The sequence below is a fragment of the Caenorhabditis remanei genome, chromosome V (genome assembly GCF_010183535.1).
Source record: "Caenorhabditis remanei strain PX506 chromosome V, whole genome shotgun sequence".
Classification (NCBI taxonomy): domain Eukaryota; kingdom Metazoa; phylum Nematoda; class Chromadorea; order Rhabditida; family Rhabditidae; genus Caenorhabditis; species Caenorhabditis remanei.
In genome coordinates this window covers 19,435,712-19,454,588 of record NC_071332.1, presented here as the reverse complement: position 1 = coordinate 19,454,588, position 18,877 = coordinate 19,435,712, and the positions used below count along the sequence as shown (strand labels likewise).

The following is an 18,877-nucleotide window of genomic DNA, read 5'->3' as shown; positions in this document are numbered from 1 at the left end:
TTTTTGGCTGAAATTTTTTTTTTGAGGGATTTTTTTATTTGAATTTCGAAAAACTATAAGAAGAAGGTAACTTACTCAAGTAAGCTGATTTTTTCTTTTTTCAAATTTAAGTTTTACTTTTCGAAAATCCAGTTTCAGACGGCGGTTTCAAAACATTGCAAAAAACAATAGATTTTCCACATTTTTTGATTCTATGCTCACGTCAAAAAGTTTTTTTCAAATTTTAAGTATTTAAATTATTTCTGCCAGTAATTTGAACCAGAATGAGAATGCGGTTTTTGAAATGGCGAGAAAATCCAGAAAATGCAAAAAAAAAACATTTTCTCATAAATTTGAAAAAAAAAAATTGATGGCCTAGAAAAATCTTTGGTGGCCTAGAAACCCCTTTTTATCCTTTTCTTAGTTTTTACATAGTTTGCTACTTAAATCTGTGAAAAACTATGAGAAATCAACAATTAGGGTTTCTAGTCAGCGGTTTTGGAGTTTTCTAGGCCACCACTTTTTTTTCCGTTTTTTAGAGATTTTTCTGCATTTTTCAAGTTTTTTATAGCTTTAAGACAGTCTAAAATAACAAAAAATCGAAAAAAATGTCAAATTTTCCATTATTTCGCAAAAAAAAAATTGGTGGCCGAGAAAATTTTTTCGTGGCCTAGGATCCCAAATTCTTGATTTTCTCGGTTTTTCTAGAAATTTTGAGGTTTTCGCACTCTCAGAAGGTTCTGGTCATCAATAAACATTGTTTTGGAGTGGTGGCCTAGAAAACCACTTGGTGGCCTAGAAACCCAAATTTTCAGTTTTTGCTCTAAAACTCATTTTTCGAGTTATTTTTCATATTTTTAAACAATTTTCCGCATAGAAACTACAAAAATTGGTCAAAACAGTAAAAAAAGATGAGTGGCCTAGAAAAATCATCGGTGGCCTAGAAACCCAAATTCCCATTTTTCGCTTTAAAACTCATTTTTGACCGGTCTTTCAGTGATTTTTGACTATTTTTGACAGTTTTTCCGCCTATAAACTACAGAAATTGGCCAAAACAGTGAAAAAATGAGGGGTGGCCTAGAAAACCACTTGGTGACCTAGAAACCCAAATTTTCTTTTTTGCTCTAAAACTCATTTTTGATCGATTTTTTTGCGATTTTTGACTTTTTTCGGTCGTTTTTTCAGCAATTTATCATGTTTTTTGATAATATTGAGCATAGAAACTACAAAACAAAAACAAAAAAGAAACGCGTCAGCGACACGCCAGACAATTCCAACTAACTAAACTATAATAAAATTGTCTCCGCATAGTTTTTATATAATTTTTTCCGAAATTTCCCATCTTGGAAGACGAGAAAAAAGAAGTGTCAAATGCATCCAGAGAGAGACGAGAGAGTACAGAAATACGGAGACGCAGAGAAATAAAAGAAGAGGGGGGAAATTTGATATTTCTTCTTCTTCTACTGCTTCTTCTTCTTTTCATTCGTCTTATTCGTCTTATTCAGTTGCAGAAAAAAAGAGAAAAAAAGAGATGAAATTGGGCAGAAGAATAGAAAATTGGTGTTAGGAGACCACAAATGTGTTTTTTCTGTGATTTTTCAACCGAAAAATAGTTTAAAATACAGAAAAATCACTAAAAAATGAGTTTTAGAGCAAAAACTGAAAATTTGGGTTTCTAGGCCACCAAATGGTTTTCTAGGCCACCACTCATTTTTTCACTGTTTTTGGCCAATTTTTATTGTTTCTATGCGGAAAATTGTTTTAAAATATGAAAAATAAATCGAAAATTGAGTTTTAAAGCGAAAAATGGGTATTTGGATTTCTAGGCCACCCCTGATTTTCTCACAGTTTTGGCCAATTTTTGTAGTTTATAGGCGGAAAAACTGTCAAAAATAGTCAAAAGCACTGAAAACCGATAAAAAATGAGTTTTAAAGCGAAAAATGGGAATTAGGGTTTCTAGGCCATCGATGATTTTTCTAGGCCACCCCTCATTTTCTCACTGTTTTTTGGCCAATTTTTGTAGTTTCTATGCGGAAAATTGTTTAAAAACATGAAAAATCACTCGAAAAATGGAGTTTTAGAGCAAAACTGAAAATTTGGGTTTCTAGGCCACCAATTGGTTTTCTAGGCCATCACTCCAAAATTATGTTTTTTGATGACCAGAACCTTCTGAGAATGGGAAAATCCTAAAATTTCAAGAAAAAACCGAGAAAATCGTGAATTTGGGTTCCTAGGCCACCAAAAAAGTTTCTCGGCCACCAATTTTTTTTGTTGAAATTATTGAAAATTTAGCGATTTTTTGATTTTCATGTTATTTTAGACTGTCTTAAACCTATAAAAACTTGAAAAATGCAGAAAAAACCTCTAAAAACGGAAAAAAAGTGGTGGCCTAGAAAACTCCAAAAGCGCGGACTAGAAACCCTAATTGCTAAATTTTATGGGTTTTGACAGGTTTTAAGTAGCAAACTATAAAAAAAACTGAAAAAAATGACAGAAAATCAATGATTTGGGTTTCTAGGCCACCAAAAATTTTTCTAGGCCACCAAATTTTTTTTCAAATTTTCAAGAAAAAAAATATTTTTTTTGGATTTTCTTGTGAATGTATGCTAATTGACACATTTGTGGGCAAATAAAGGTGTAAAATCGTGAATTTGAGTTTCTAGGCCACCAAAAAATTTTCTAGGCCACCAAATTTTTTTTTCTAATTTTCAAGAAAAAAATTATTTTTAAACGATTTTTTCTGTATGTATGCTAATTGACACATTTCTAGTCAAGTAAAAAAAACAATAGTTTGCGAAAATTTGGGTTTCTAGGCCACCAAAGATTTTTCTAGGCCACCAAAATTGTTTTTTTTTTTATTTTCAAGAAAAAATTATTTTTTTTGGATTTTCTTGAGTATGTCCCTAATTGGCACATTTCTAGTCAAATAAAAAAATAAAAACAATAATTTGCGATAATTTGGGTTTCTAGGCCACCAAAAATTTTTCTAGGCCACCAAAATTTTTTTTCAAATTTTCGAGAAAAAAGTTTTTTTTTCATATTTTAGTGATTTTTAGTTAGTTTTATATACATTTCAGTCATTTTCTTCGTGATCTTTGACTCCGCCTCTCTTTATTTTTTGTATCTGAAAAAAAGCTTACCAAGAAGAAAAAAAAATTGTATCCGTATAAAACAAAAAATATGTATGTATGTGTATGTGTGTGTGGTGTCTATTTCAGCAATAAAATGTACGAGTCGTTTGACATGCTCCGATTATTCCCACCGAGACGGGTCTCCTCTGGAATAATAAAATGGTCAGGTTTTTTTTTTGAAAAAAAGGAAAATGGAAGAAAATTAATTATGAAAATGGATTAATTGGTTATTAGAAAGCAAAATGTTCAATTTTCGACAAAAAAAGTCGAAAGAAAATGGAGTTTTAGGTGGTTTTAGAGCAAAAAACTAGAAATCCTGGCGCGCCTTCGGCGCGTTTTCCCAAAATCGGTGGAAACCGCTCGGAATTTCATAAAATTGAATAGTTTTTGATATTTTTGAATAAAGGAAGGCAAGAAGAACAAAAATAAGCAAAAAAATGAAGAAAAATCAAGAAAAATGGAGTTTTAGGAGGTTTTAAAGGAGAAAACATGTAAGTCTGGCGCGCTGTCGACGCGTTTTCACGAAATCGGTGGAAACCGCTCGGAATTTCATAAAATTGAATAGTTTTCGATATCTTTCAATAAAGGAAAGCAAGAAAAACAAAACTAAGCAAAAAAAATCGAAAAAAATCAAGAAAAATAAGGATTTTAGGAGGTTTTAAAGGAGAAACCAGGAAAGGCTGGCGCACCGTTGACGCGTTTTTTCAAAATTGGTAGAAATAGCGTTCTGAACGGTTTTCGAAAACGTATTAGATAGAAAGAGACTATAAATAGTGTAAGAATGGTGAAAATGGAGATTTTAGACCGTTTTTATGCTGAAAATAGACTGACTGGGGCGTCTTTGACGCGTTTTTCGGGAAATTCGATTTTTGGTCAAATTTTGTAGTTTTTAAGCGGAAAAATAGTTAAAAATGTGAAAAATCGCTCGAAAAGTGAGTTTTAAAGCGAAAAATGAGAATTTGGGTTTCTAGGCCACCGATGATTTTTCTAGGCCACCACTCCAAATTATGTTTTTTGATGACCAGAACCTTCTGAAAGTGTAAAAACCCCCAAAATTTCAAGAAAAAAACGAGAAAATCAAGAATTTGGGTTCCTAGGCCACCAAAAAGGTTTCTAGGTCACAAAAGTTTTGTTCAAATTTTCGGGAGAAGAATTTTTTTTTGCAAATTTTTAAAGACATCCGCATTAAAAAGCAGTCAAAAAGTGATGTTTTTTCAAAATTTCGGTCACTAAAACACTTCTTATCAGTAACACAAAAAATAATAATTCACTTTTTCTCTGCCTACGCATTTTTAGAAAAAAAAGGAAAAATTTAAAATTTTTGAGAATTAGTACCCAGTTATAGAAAATAGGCGGGAAACCAAATTTAAAAAAAGGTAAAACATAGAAAAAACAGAAAAGATAGTGGATAGACGAGTGTTGGTTAATAACCGAAAGGAATAGTTGAGAGATGAACACAGGCAAGTTGAAAAAGATAATAAAATCGTTAATTGAATAAAAAAATTTTTTTGAAAATTTTATAAAAAACAATGAAAAATAACAAAAATAGAAAAAAAGGAGGCTGCTATCTATAAAAAAATCTGGAAATAAAGGAAGAAAAACAATGAAAAAACGGGATTTTAATGAGCTATTTAAACCTACTGTAATCACGAGATCTATTAACTACAACAACTATAAAAACTAAAAACTACAAAAAAACTTCAAAAAACGAAAAAATTTCAGGAACAAGTAATTTAGGGTCAAAAATAACTGAATTTTCGGATTTTCAGATGGATTTCAATTTTAAAGTGTCAAAAACGGTTGTGAATGAGCTAAACCGGTCTAAGTCTAATAAAACGTAGAGATCTACACTACAAACTACGAAAAATTAGAAAAAACTGTGAAAAAATCGGGAGAAATTCAAAAAAGGAGAAATTGGGCAGAAGAATAGAAAATCGGTGATAGGACACATCCAAAAATAGGAAAAACGAGTGTTTTTTGTGATTTTTCAAACGAAAAATAGTCAAAAATCGCAAAAAATCGGTCAAAAATGAGTTTTAAAGCAAAAATGGGAATTTGGATTTCTCGGCCACCGATGATTTTTCTAGGCCACCTCTCATTTTTCACTGTTTTTTAGCCAATTTTTGTAGTTTATAGGCGGAAAATTGTTTAAAAATATGAAAAATCACTCGAAAAGTGAGTAAAAATGAAAATTCGGATTTCTAGGCCACCAAGTGGTTTTCTAGGCCACCACTTCAAAATTATGTTCTTCTACACAAAAAAAAACCAGTTTTTCGTCGAAAACCCCATTTTTAACTGGAAATTTCTGATTTTTCATTCATTTTCAGTCAAAAAAATCGAAAATTCTAGCAAAAAATCGTATTTCCTACTAAAAATCCACTCAAAGGGACACAAAGTTCCCCTAACCACCGAGAGAATTACATATTGTTTATATTATAAATATATTCTATTCTTTCACTCTATTCAATCAACAAAAGAGAAACTAAACACTCCTCTTCCCCTTCTTCTTCCCAATGAGATGAGTTGGCTCTTCCCTCTCTCTCACTGTCTGCGTCTCTCTCTCTCTCTCTCATCGATAAGACGGAAGACGGGAAGGGGTCATCAGAAAGATGCTCTCAATTTTTAGAAGAAGAGAGGAAGGAACGGATGAGTAGACGGACGGAGAGACGAGAACGAACAGGTGACACATTCTGTCCTCACAAGTTAGTGAACGAATGACGGAAAAATGACAATGAGCATCGAAAACTAGTCAAAAATCGCAAAAGTTTGTGTTTTTTCTGTGATTTTTAGACCAAAAATCGCGAAAAACGATAAAAAATGAATCTTAAAGCGAAAAAATGAAAATTTGGATTTCTAGGCCATTAAGTGGTTTTCTAGGCCACCCCTCATTTTCTCACTGTTTTTGGCCAATTTTTGTAGTTTCTAAGCGGAAAAAAGTCGGAAAGTATAAAAAATCACTGAAAAACGATAAAAAATGAGTTTTAAAGCGAAAAATGAGAATTTGGGTTTCTAGGCCACCAAGTGGTTTTCTAGGCCACTCATATTTTTTACTGTTTTTGGCCAATTTTTGTAGTTTCTATGCGGAAAATTGTTTAAAAATATGAAAAATCACTCGAAAAGTGAGTTTTAAAGCGAAAAAAATGAAAATTTGGGTTTCTAGGCCATGAAGTGGTTTTCTAGGCCACCACTCCAAAATTTTGTTTTTTGATGACAGGAACCTTCTGAAAATGTGAAAACCCCAAAAATTCGGGAAAAACCGAGAAAATCTAGAATTTGGGTTTCTAGGCCACCAATTTTTTTTTCGAAACTTAACATTTTTTGACCCCAAAAATTTCATTTTTCCATCAATTTCTGCCAAAAAAAAGTTCAACAAATTCTGAGGTCATGTCAAGGAGACGGAGGGTGACACACACAAAGAGGCACAGCTGACACTTTTTGAAACATTTCTGGAGACGCAGAGAAAAAAAAAGTTGAATAGAACCATATGGTGAGTCCCAAAAAACCCATTTTCCCACTCAAAATCACTGAAAATGCGACTTTTTGGGGCTCAAAATCATATTTTTTGAAAATTTCGAAAAAAAAAGTTGGTGGCCGAGAAAATTTTTTTGGTGGCCTAGGAACCCAAATTCTTGACTTTATCGGGTTTTGTCGAATTTTTGGCGGTTTCACACTTTCAGATGGTTCTGGTCATCAAAAAAGATACTTTCGGAGTGGTGGCCTAGAAATCCACTTGGTGGCCTAGAAACCCAAATTTCCATTTTACGCTCTGAAACCAGAGTTGAGCGGAATTCCGCCTTCCGCCTTCCGCTTTCCGCCACTTTTTTCTTTCCGCCTTCCGCTTTCCGCTCTCCGCCGAAAAATGTTTTATTCCGCCTTCCGCTTTCCGCTTTCCGCCAAAATTTTTCCTATTTCCGCTTTCCGCCTTCCGCGTTCCGCTGTTTAAAGATGTTTTCCTCAGCTTGAAAAATTTGATCACCTATTCCAATTTACTGATGTTTTTTGAGGTTTTTTGCAGCAAAACTATCAGTTTTTTACGAAAAAAACAAAATTTAACTCAAATTTAACCATTTTAGTGTATTTTACTACAAACTAAGGCCAAAATCGTATTTTTGAAAGCGTTATGTTCCGCCTTCCGCCCTTTGGCATTTTTTCCATTCCGCTTTCCGCCTTCCGCCTTCCGCCAAAAAATTTTCGCTTCCGCTTTCCGCTCTCCGCTTTCCGAAGATATTTTTTAAATTCCGCCTTCCGCCTTCCGCTTTCCGCCCAAAAAATGTTCATTCCGCTTTCCGCCTTCCGCCATTTCAAAAACCGTATTCCGCTCAACTCTGTCTGAAACTCACTTTTCGAATGATTTTTCATATTTTTTTAAACAATTTTCTGCATAGAAACTACAGAAATTGATCAAAACAGTGAAAAAATGAGGGGTGGCCTAGAAAAATCACTGATGGCCTAGAAATCCAAAATTTCATTTTTCGCTTTAAAACTCATTTTTGACCGGTTTTTTACACTTTTCAAGTCAAAAAATCACAGAAAACGCCAATTTTGTGACATTTTTGGGCTCAAAATGATCAATTTAACCCAATTTTCCCAAAATTTACACTCAAAAATCACAAATCCTACTGAAAATAGCTGAAAATCACCCAAAAACGCTGAAAATTGAATTAAAAAAGAAAGAAAAGAAACATATGGACATCGTGGTGTAGAAGTAGTGATAATGACACAGAAAATACGTCATTACGCCCTTTCTTCTTATCGCAAAACGACTCCAAACGTGTTGGCCAACGACTGCTCGATTTGTTTGTGGATCACGTTGACCTGCAAAATTCGAATTAATTACGGGGGTAATTAGAGGTAATTAAGGATGATTATAGTTTCAAAAACGCGTCAAAGGTACGCCATACTTTCAATTTTCGCTGGAATTCAAGAATGAGAATAACGCGTCGAAGACGCGCCAGATTCAGCTAAAACTACGATTTTCGTACGAAAAATCGGTCCGAAATCCAGACGCGCTAAAGACACGCCAGACATCCGAAAGATCACATTTTTGGCAAAAATGACTCAAAATCATTCAAAAAACCACTAAAAATAGCAATTTTTTGACCAAAATCAGCGCGCCAAAGGCACCCCAGCCATCGAAATTCGCCGGTGCTATGCAAATTTTGGCTAAAAATACAAACTTTTCGGACAAAAAATCGGCCAGAAATGCTTTTTATGTCTGAAAATTACAATTTTTACCAGAAATTAGTTTCCTGGCGCGCCAAAGGCACGCCAGTCATATACACTTTTTGGGACTAAAAATCATAAAAGAAATCTCAGAAAAACGCGCCAAAGGCAACTCAGCCATCAAATTTTCCGTTTTTTTTGGAAGAAAGACGGAAAAAGATGAGACAATATCCGAAAATAGACCAAAAATAACATAAAAACGGCGGCGGCAACGGGGAGGTCATAAAATGACATGTTTCTAAGAGGAGAGGGTGCTTACATGGGGGGACACCAAAAATTAATAATGCATGAAATATCGGTGGGAAGATGGGGGAGGGAAACTTCTCCGTTTTTTTTTGCAGAAGGAGGAGGACATTGGGGCGTCTTTGGCGCAAAAAATAGTTCGAAACGTTAAAAATTCCAATTAAACGCGTCAAAGGAACGCCAGAGACACGTTAATTATGCTTCAGGTCGAATTTGGAGTAATAGAAACGCAGGGTTGGGAAATTCCGAGCCGGACCGGGCCGGACCGACTGAAACATTTTCCTCGGCCCGATCGGCCCGGCACCTGTAGAAATTTGAAATATCTTCAAAAAAATTTGATTTTTTTCCAAAAAGTCGAATTTTCGACTATTTTTTGGAAAATCGATAAAAATTGAAGCGTACGAGAATATTGGAGAATTTTGACTATTTTTTTAATGAAAATTTCAAAAAAATTGTGCACATTTTTGAATTCGGGCCGGGCTGGCCCGGAGTTTCCCAACCCTGTAGAAACGCGTCAAAGGCACGCCAGATTCCTAACAACTTGCAGAAACACTTCAAAAACTGAAATGAGATAAACGCGTCCAAGGTACGCCAGAATCTTTGGCAGAGAAAAGTGCATCACCGGTACGCCAGGAGCGCTCAGATTCCTAGACTAGAAAACGACAAAGGTGCGCCAGCTCTATTTCTAAACTGTTTCAAGGTAGTAGAAACGCGTCAAAGACACCCCAGTTTTAATGACAATCAGGAAAAGTCGAAAATATCATATTCGATTCGAAAAAAGCGTCAAAGGCACGCCAGGAACGCTCGAAATTTTAAATCTAGAATGAGTCGAAAATCTCCGATTTTTGAGCCGTCGTGTTTCTCTCCTCTTCTCCTCAATCATTTCTCTTATAATAATAGCCACTTGAGCACTCCTCGAGAAACGGCTCTTTTCTAGTTTTATTCTTTTCGTCTTCTTCTTGACGTTCGAGAGTGGGAGGGTCTAAAATCATAAAATTTTATCTTTCTTCTCGAATATTATCGCCCGTAATAAAAGTGGAATATGCAACTGACAACTAGAAATCAATTAATATAAAATTTAGATTCTCAATGAATCTGAGATAGGAAAGAGACCCTCCACTCGATCATAATCTGTCAGTTACACTCTATTTCATTGTGAAATGAGCTCCTTTATGATATTGAAAATGTGAAGAAGACAAATGACAATTTCTAACAAGGAAAAACGCGTCAAAGATGCGCCAGATTCAGAAACATTGAGAAAAGTATTTTTGACCGATTTTTGGGTCCAAATTTTGTATTTTTAGCTGAATTTTGCGTGAAAACGGTAAATTTGATGGCTGGCGTGCCTTTGACGCGTCGATTTTGGCAAAAATGCCGATTTTAATAGATTTTTGAATGATTTTGTGTCATTTTAAGTCCCAAAAAAAGGGTTTTTTCGATAGATGACTGGCGTGCCTTTGGCGCGTCAGAAAACTGATTTTCAGTGAAAAAAAGACATTTCTGACCATTTTTTTTTGTCCGAAAAATCGTATTTTTAGCTTAATTCCACCGTCTGGCGCGCCTTTGACGCGATTTTTGAATCAACGACACGCCAGACGTTCCATTTCATTTTTTGGGGCCGAATTTTGAAAAGAATGTCATCTGAGGTGCTTTTGACGAGAATTGGATATGAAAGGAAACGCGTCAACGACACGCCAGATTGAGGAGAATCGTGAATTTTGAAAAGGAAAAACGCGTCAACGGCGCCCCCAGATAATCAAAACCCAGCTATTGGGAAAAGGAAATTGGAAAGATTGAATTTTCAAGAAGAAAACGCGTCAAAGGTGCGCCAGATTCAGGGAAACGCGTAAATTTGTATTTTAACAGAAAAAACGCGTCAACGGCGCCCCAGTTAATCAAAACCTTAATTTCTAGCTTTTTAAACACGGAAATTCGAGTTTTTTGGTGTTTTTTCTGCATTTTTAGACCTTTTGGACTGAAATTTCGCGTTTTTCCCAGTTTTTTGACCGGAAAAAGTATAATTTTCATCTCGAAATCACCTCTTCCTTGGTCAACGCCTTCTCATGACTACGGTAGACGATTCGATACGTTTGACTCTTTTTTTCCTTTCTTCTTATTCTCGAATTCATCAGTCAATTTGACTTGTTCGACGAGTTCTCCTCCGATCGTTCGAATTGTATCATAGACATCAGAAGTCATATCGTTGAATTGAGTGGATTCCGGCAAGAAGAACGAAATGTCGAAGATTACCTGAAATTCTGACTAGAAATGATAAAAAATCAGCAAAATGTAATTTTTTTACCTAAAAATCTGAAATTTTCAGCTTTTTTCATGCGAAAAAATCGATTTTTAAGTCACAAAACTGATTTTTTTGATAGAAAATTGAGTTTTTGCCCAGGAATATGCTATTTTTTGCAAAAAAATCGAAGAAAATCTGGGAAATTTTGATTAGAAATGAGAAAAAATCAGCAAAAAGTGTCATTTTTTGCTCAAAAATCTGAAATTTTCAGCTTTTTTCATGTAAAAATCGATTTTTTAGTCACAAAACTGATTTTTTTTATAGGAAATCGAGTTTTTGACCAGAAATTTGTGATTTTTAGCAAAAAATTGATAAAAATGCATTTCTGTTCAGTTTTCAGCCTAAAAAATCGTATTTTTCCACTTCAAAATTTTCAAAATTTCTCATTTCCAATCCAATTCCTACCTGTGGATGTGAACTAATCTGTTTATACTTCACATCGTCTCCGGCAGTTTTCCAGCGAATTGAGACAAGAAACCCGAATCTTTCGACCAGAATAATCTGAAAAATTGGGCATTTTTAGTGGTGAAAACTAGAAAAATCGATTTTTTCGCAGTTTTATTGGCAAAAATTCGCTGAAAACGCAATTTTTGATGCCAGAAACTGAAATTTTACGCATTTTCACCCAAAATTTTGCCAAAAAATTCCTAAAATCGTGTCAAAAACTCAAAATTTTCAAATTTCCCGCCCGCTCTTCTCCACGAGGAGTCCAATTCTCGCGTACCGAATATCCGGAATTCCATACAAAACCATTGCAATTCGTTCCAATCCGATTCCGAACGCCCATCCGATTTTATCGGTGACACCGGCGGATTCCAGAAGTTTCTGTTCCATTATACCGCATCCGAGCACTTCCAGCCATTGTCCATTGTAGAATACCTGGAAAATTGAGAAATTGTGACTAAAGTGACAGAAAAATGAGCAAAAATGCGATTTTTGACTGAAAACTTTGAAATTTTCAGCTAAAAACGCAATTTTCGACCCTAAAACCTGAAAATTTCAGCGCAAAACTGCTGAAATCGAGTTCACCATGCCTGATTACCCCTATCCACAAATTTTCAGCTCGCTAGCTCAAATTGTCGTAAAATCCGATACATTGTACGCAAACACTGTGATCTACTCGGTGTTTGCGTACAATGCATCAAATTTCACGACAATTTGAGCTAGCGAGTTGAAAATTAATAGATAGGGGTAATGGAGCATGGCGAGCTCGATTTCAGTGGTTTTGAGCTGAAAATTTCTGATTTTGGGTGCAAAACCTTTAATTTTTGCTCAGTTTCGACCCTAAAAACCTGAAATTTCAGCTCAAAACCAATAAAATCGAGTTCCCTATGCCTTATTACCCCTACCCACCAATTTTCAGCTCGCTAGCTCAAATTGTCGTAAACTTTGGTGCATTGTACGCAAGCACCGCGTAGATCACAGTGTTTGCGTACAATACACTAGATTTTACGACAATTTGAGCTAGCGAGTTGAAAATTGGTGGCTAGGAGTAATTAACTACGGGGAACTCGATTTCATTGGTTTTAAGCTAAAATTTTCAGTTTTTAGGGTAGAAAAATCACTGATTTACCTCCAACTCCCACGATGGATGCGTAAACGGGAAGTAGGCGTCGACCCATCGTTTTTCGGCGTCTTTTCCGAATAACTCATCGCAGAGACTCTCCAAAAACTGTTTCAATTGAATTTCGGTGGCTTTCGTGGCGTCGATCGAGTGGGTTTCCTGTTTTTCGGGGATTCGTTTGGTGTCTGGAGTCGGTGTGAAGAGATCGGCGGCGTTGGAGCCGTCGGGTTTCTTTCCGAGCAAATCGTCTTTCGAATAGAGACGGACACCTTCTATCTGGAAAAGAAAAATTGTAATTTGATCCAGGATCCGGGTTACTGTAACGGGATCCAGAATCTCAGATCTCGGGGAAACTGTTCCTGGGTTACTGTAGCAGATCCTATAAACGGATCCTGGATTCAAGGGTTACTACAACTGAATCCAGGATCTCGAGGTTACTGTACTGGATCCAGAATCTCAGATCTTGGGGGTACTGTAACTGAATCCAGAATCTCATATCTCTGGGGTACTGTAGCAGGATCCAGATTCATAGATCTCGGGGTTACTGTATATGGATCTCAGATCTCGGGGGTACTGTAACTGGATCCAGGATCCGGGATTCGAGGGTTACTGTAGTTAGATTCAGGATCTCATATCTCGGGATTACTGTAAATGAATCCAGGATCTCAAATCTTGGGGGTACTGTAACTGGATCCAGAATCTCAGATCTCGGAGTTACTGTAGCAGGATCCAGATTCATAGGTCTCGGGGTACTGTAACTGAATTCAGGATCTCAGATTTCAGGGTTACTGTAATTGGATCTAGAATCTCACATATCGAGGGTACTGTAGTTGGATCCCGGATCTGGGTTACTGTAACTGAATCCGGGATTCAAGGGCTACTGTAGTTTGGATCCTAGAATGAAATTTTGCCAATTCCAGGCTGAAAAATATGAAATTTTGATAATTTTAAGCTGTTTTGAGCTATTTCGGGTCAATTTTGACTGTTTTTGAGCCCATTTTCACCAATTTTAAGCCCTGAATTCCAAATTTTCGCGATTTCTGGATTCTGAATCCTCCCTAACCTGATGAAAACATGGATAATGTGTCCGATCGACTTCATCCCTCCGATAGACGTCTCCAATCACCAGAAATGCGTCTAATCCCTGTTGCATCAGATTGTGTTGATGGGCGGACGTATGGGCGCGTAGACAGTGACCACGATTCACGTAGTACGTGTCGGATGGGCGTCTGGAATGAGAGATTTTCAGAAAAATGTGATTTTTAGTGGTTTTCGGATGGAAAATATGAAATTTTCGGTGATTTTTCAAGGATTTTGAGCCGGTTTCGGTCAATTTTCAGGGAAAAATTGAGGTTTTCAGTGATTTGGGCTCAAAAAGTGCGATTTTGGAGGTTTTTGACGCAGAAGAGTGCAATTCTCAGAGTAAAATATGAATTTTCGGTGGTTTTGGCCTCAAAAAAGTGAAAAAACGCGGCAAAGCACGCCAGACTATACGAATCACGTCAGGCGTGACTTTGACGCGTTTTTTTTGCAGTTTCATATAAGAACGCGTCACAGGCGCGCCAGACGGCGATAAGTACAGTCTGGCGCGCGTTTGACGCGTTTTTCAATAAAAAAAGTCGATTTTTTGTCGATTTTAGTGATTTTTCCCACTTTTTCGGCTATTTTTGGCATATTTCAAGCCGTTTTGGACTTATTTTGAAGGATTTTGAGCAAAACTCGTCGTTTTTAATAGATTTGGGCTAAAAAAAGACCAATTTCGATGATTTCTAGGAAATTTTTCATTTTTTCTGGATTTCGGAGCTCAAAATTAGTGAAAATTCGCCCAGAACCACAATTTCAGACTGAAAATATGAAAATTAGATGATTTTAAGCTATTTTGAGCTCATTTTGACCGATTTTTCAGCGATTTTTCGCTCATCATGATCAATTTTAGGCCCCAAATTCTAGATTTTCGGAATTTTCCATCCCTCAAATCCCGCACCTCGACACATGATCATCCGGTGTGAGCAACGAGTCGAAATTCTGAAAAGTGGTGACGACACGTGGCTCGGATTCGCATATTGTGAAGAGTGGCGAGCGATTTCCTGGAAAAAAAATCGCTTAAAAATGACTTTTTAAAACATATTTTTGGCGAAAAAGCTTATTTTTCCATCTAAATCATCATTTTTCAACCATTTTTCACCTCCAAAACCCAATTTCCTGTACCAGGCTTCTTATAAGTGTGGTGAAATTTTGGGATTTTGGACAAAATTTTGGGAAAAAAATGGGAAATTTCAGCTTGAAAAACTAATTTTTTAGCATAAAAAGTGGAATTTTTACGTTTTTGAGACCTATTTTCGTTTAAAAATGGGTCAAAATTTCTCAAAATTTCATTTTTAGGCGAAAATTTGTACCAAAAACGTAAAATTTCCAGTTTTTATGCTAAGAATGAGTAAAAATGAAATTTTTACGTTTTTGAGACTCATTTTCGTTAAAAAATACAAGATTTTCGAGAAATTTCGGCTTCGGGACGTTTTGAAACCAGACTTCTCGGAACCAGACGTTTCGAAACGTCCCGGAGCCAGAATTTTTCAAAAAATCTCTTTTTTTCACTAAAATAGGTCTCAAAAACGTAAAATTTTCTTTTTTCATGTTAAAAACGTATAAAAATAGAATTTTTACGTTTTTTAAGACTCATTATTGTGAAAAATATAGAATTTTTGAAAACTTTTGGCACTGGGACGTTTCGAAACGTCTGGTTCCAAAACGTCTAGTTTCTAAACGTCCCGAAGCCTAAATTCTCGAAAATCCCACTTTTTTCACGAGAATAGTCCTGAAAAAACGTTAAAATTCCACTTTTTATCCTTAAAAATGTGTAAAAAGCGGAATTTTTACGTTTTGAGACCAAATTTCGTGAAAAATCCAATACTTTTACGAGAATGAGTCTTAAAACCGTAAAAACTCCACTTTTTATGCTAAAAAATCCAGAAAAATGAGGAAAAATCGGATTTCAAGCAAAAATTGTTCATTTTTTTCTCGAAAACCACTAGAAAATAACATACTTGTCAAGGGCCGGGCCGGGCCGGGCTTTTTTTTCAAAACGTCAGGCCCGGCCCGGCCCGGGCCGGCCCGTCAGGCCCGTCTTTTGGAGGGAATTTTTTTTTCAATTTTTTTTTCAAATTTGATTAAAGGTGTACTAAGATGAACTCAGACTTCTCTCATAGAATAATATGAGTGTCTTTTTGTCAATTTTTCCGCATGAAAAATTGAAAATTGAAAAAAAAATTGAAATTTTTCTCAAAAATCCCACATCCCTGACGAGACGGGTCAGGCCCGGCCCGGCCAGGGCCCAGGGGTGTGCGGAACGGAATTCGGAATTCCGAAAAATTCCGAAAATCGGCTCATTTTCGGAACGGAATTCCGATCGGAATATTCCGAAAAAAAATTTCGGAATAAAATTCCGATCGGAACATTCCGAAAAAAAAATCGGAATGGAAGAGATTGAAGGCGCATGCGCACTTTTCATAACGGGTCTCGAACAGATTTTTTTCCGCAGTTTTCAGGCGGTTTTTTTTTAAATTTTCGTCTTTTCGCAGTGTTTTTTTAAAACAAAAGAACGGTTTTCAGCATTCGATATGTAAATGGGACAGTCTGTTGAAAAAAAATTCCGAAATCGGAATATTCCGACATTCCGAAAGTCCGAAAATCCGAAATTCGGAATAGTCCGAGATTCCGAGATTCCGAAATTTTGAAACTCGGACATTTTTTAGTGTCCGAAATTCCGAAATTTTCCTGTCCGCACACCCCTGCCAGGGCCGAAGCTTTTCAGGCCCGGCCGGCGGGCCGGCCCGTCATTTGACAAGTATGGAAAATAATGGGATGGGTAAATCAAAATTGTAGATCAAAATTTCTCGCATTAAAACTTGAAAAATTGGGTTTTCAAGTGAAAAATGCAATTTTCCCACATTTTCAGTCATTTTTTACTCAAAAAAACTGGGATTTCAGCTTGAAAATTGGTGTTTAGTATGAAAAGTGGAAATTTCAGCTTTTTAAGACCAACTTTCGTGGAAAATATGGGTTTTTTTTATAATTTTCCCATATTTTCGGTCATGTTCCACTCAAAAAACTCAATTCTTTCATGAACTTCCGCCTAAAACATCATTTTCCGCCTCTGATGGCGGTTTTCGGAGAAAAAATGTGAAATTTCAGCTTGGAAAGTGAAAAGTGCTCGAAAATTCGAAAAATCCTGGAATTTTCACACATTTTCGGCCATTTTCCACTCAAAAATCCGCCTTTTCCTTGTTTTTCGTTCAGATTTTCAGAAAAGTAATTTTTCCGACTTTTTTTATTACTTTTTGAGCAAAAAACGCTAGAAATTGTGTTTTTAGCCTAAAAACTGCAATTTTCCCGTATTTTAGGTCATTTTTTCACTCAAAAAACTCAATTTTTCATTATTTTCCACCTAAAACATCATTTTTCACCTCCTAAACACTTATTTCCATAATTTCCCGTACCAGGTTTCCTATAAGTGTGATGAACATAGTCAACTACTCGTCTCTTCAATAAATTCAATGGATTCGACGACTCTTGAAGAATTTTTCGATCGAGAAGACGTCGAACGGCTGGAGATAAATTATACATTGAATCCGGCGTGTATTGGCGGCCGTCTAGCTGAAAATTTCAGATTTTTTGGCTGAAAATTCGAGATTTTAAGCAAAAATTGATTTTTTTCATAATTTTTTTCCTGAAAAACCAACTTTTTCGGGATAAAACCTCTCGAAAACCCCATTTTTGACCACAAAAACCGTCAAAAAACATCATTTATTACCTCAAAAACCTCTTTTTCCTTCTGTTTTTTCTACTTTTTGAGCTTCCGTTCCACTACTCATCGCTCGAAATGTGAAATTTGGACGAATTAGTAGTGAAAAACATCGTCTACCCGTTCCAAGTGTTGAAATTCGCATTTGGGAGTCTGCAAATAATTTTTTTGACAAAAAAAACTGACATTTTTGAAAAAAAAACTGACGCAAAATTGATTTTTTGTGTTTTTTCGCTGAAAAATTAGCAATTTTTAAGGATTTTCAACTGAAAAACGTTATTTTTACATTGATTATTGCATTTTTACCGACAAATAAAATTTCTGTGTCGGAAAATTTTTTTTCTTCGAATTTTTACTATTTTCGAAGGAAAATCTGTCAAAAATATATGAAAACAGGGTATTTCTACCTCAAAAACCACGAATTTCAACTCAAAACCCTCAAAAAACCTCGAAAAACCACTGAAATCACCCAAAACCTCTCAAAATCGCTAAAAATAAATGAAATAAAAACAACGATGCTCCGATATTCCGCCTAGCGCGTGTTGTTTATCGTAAATCGACACAGAGAGCCGTTTTGACAAATTCGGACGGTTTGGGCCTAAAAACGTGTTTTTGAGTGGAAAAAAGTGGAAAAAAACGAAATTTCATCTCGGAAAACCTATAAAATGAGGTATTTTACTGAATACTGAAAATATGATGGAAAATAAGCGAAATAAAGGAAAAATAATAAATAATTGTGATTTTTTGCTTTGTAACTGTCTCACGGCGTCAATTTTCATCCAATTTTCACAGAGCATGTAGATCAAAACTAAATCTTCATTTTCTTCATTTTCTTCATTTTTGCAGTGGACAACTTTTTGTACGGGCGGTCCCTAGCGAACCTTAATGAATAAAACGAACAGACACAATAATAATGACACTGTAAGGGGGCGGAGCCCTAAAAAAAGGGGGCGGGGCTAAAACATACTTGAATGGGCGGTGCTTATAATAACAGAGGAATACATATGGAAAAGTGGGTGGAGCCTGTTGAAAATGGGCGTGGCTACACGGTTCATTGTTAAAAAGGGGGCGGAGCTTATCAAATGGGCGGTGCCTATAATAACAGGGCAATACATATGGGCGTAGCATAATCATTATTTTAAAAAGTGGGCGGAGCCTATTAAAAATGGGCGTGGCTAGCATGAATAAGGTAATTTGACTCGAAAAAGTGGGCGGAGCCAAAAATTCGAGTAAAAAAGGGGGCGGAGCTTGTCAGAAACATAAAAATTATGGAAAAATCGATAATTAGGCCGTTTCGACTTTGATTCTTTTCTCCGGAATCACCGGATTCTGATGGATGACGTCACGATTCGGGAAGGTACGTTTCGGATGGTCGGAGGTGTTGGCTGCTGGTGGAGACGGCTGGAAATAGTGGATTTTTGGGAAAATAAATTGAATTTTCAGCTGAAAAATCGGGTTTTTCCATGTAAAATGGTTCAAAAACCCATTTTTCCGGGTGAAAAATCATGTTTTTCAGCAAAAAATCGCCTAAAATGGCATTTTTTGGTCTGAAAACATGATTTTTATTCGAAAAATGGAGGTTTTTGATGAAATTTTGGATGAAAAATCACTCAAAAACACTATTTTCAGCAAAAAA

The 18,877-nt window shown here is 36.0% G+C and overlaps 1 protein-coding gene across 1 annotated transcript; it reads right to left on the bottom strand.

The window, feature by feature from the left end:
* Window positions 1–10,644: 10,644 nt before the first annotated feature.
* On the bottom strand, window positions 10,645–17,063 carry GCK72_021310 (uncharacterized protein; the record flags this gene model as incomplete). Its single annotated transcript, XM_053734178.1, has 9 exons — window positions 10,645–10,827; window positions 11,282–11,377; window positions 11,579–11,755; window positions 12,450–12,716; window positions 12,759–12,832; window positions 12,879–12,948; window positions 13,504–13,669; window positions 14,425–14,527; window positions 16,937–17,063. 9 exons carry the CDS (start codon window positions 17,061–17,063, stop codon window positions 10,645–10,647), a joined length of 1,263 nt encoding a protein of 420 aa, XP_053583091.1.
* Between the last annotated feature and the right edge of the window lie 1,814 nt (window positions 17,064–18,877).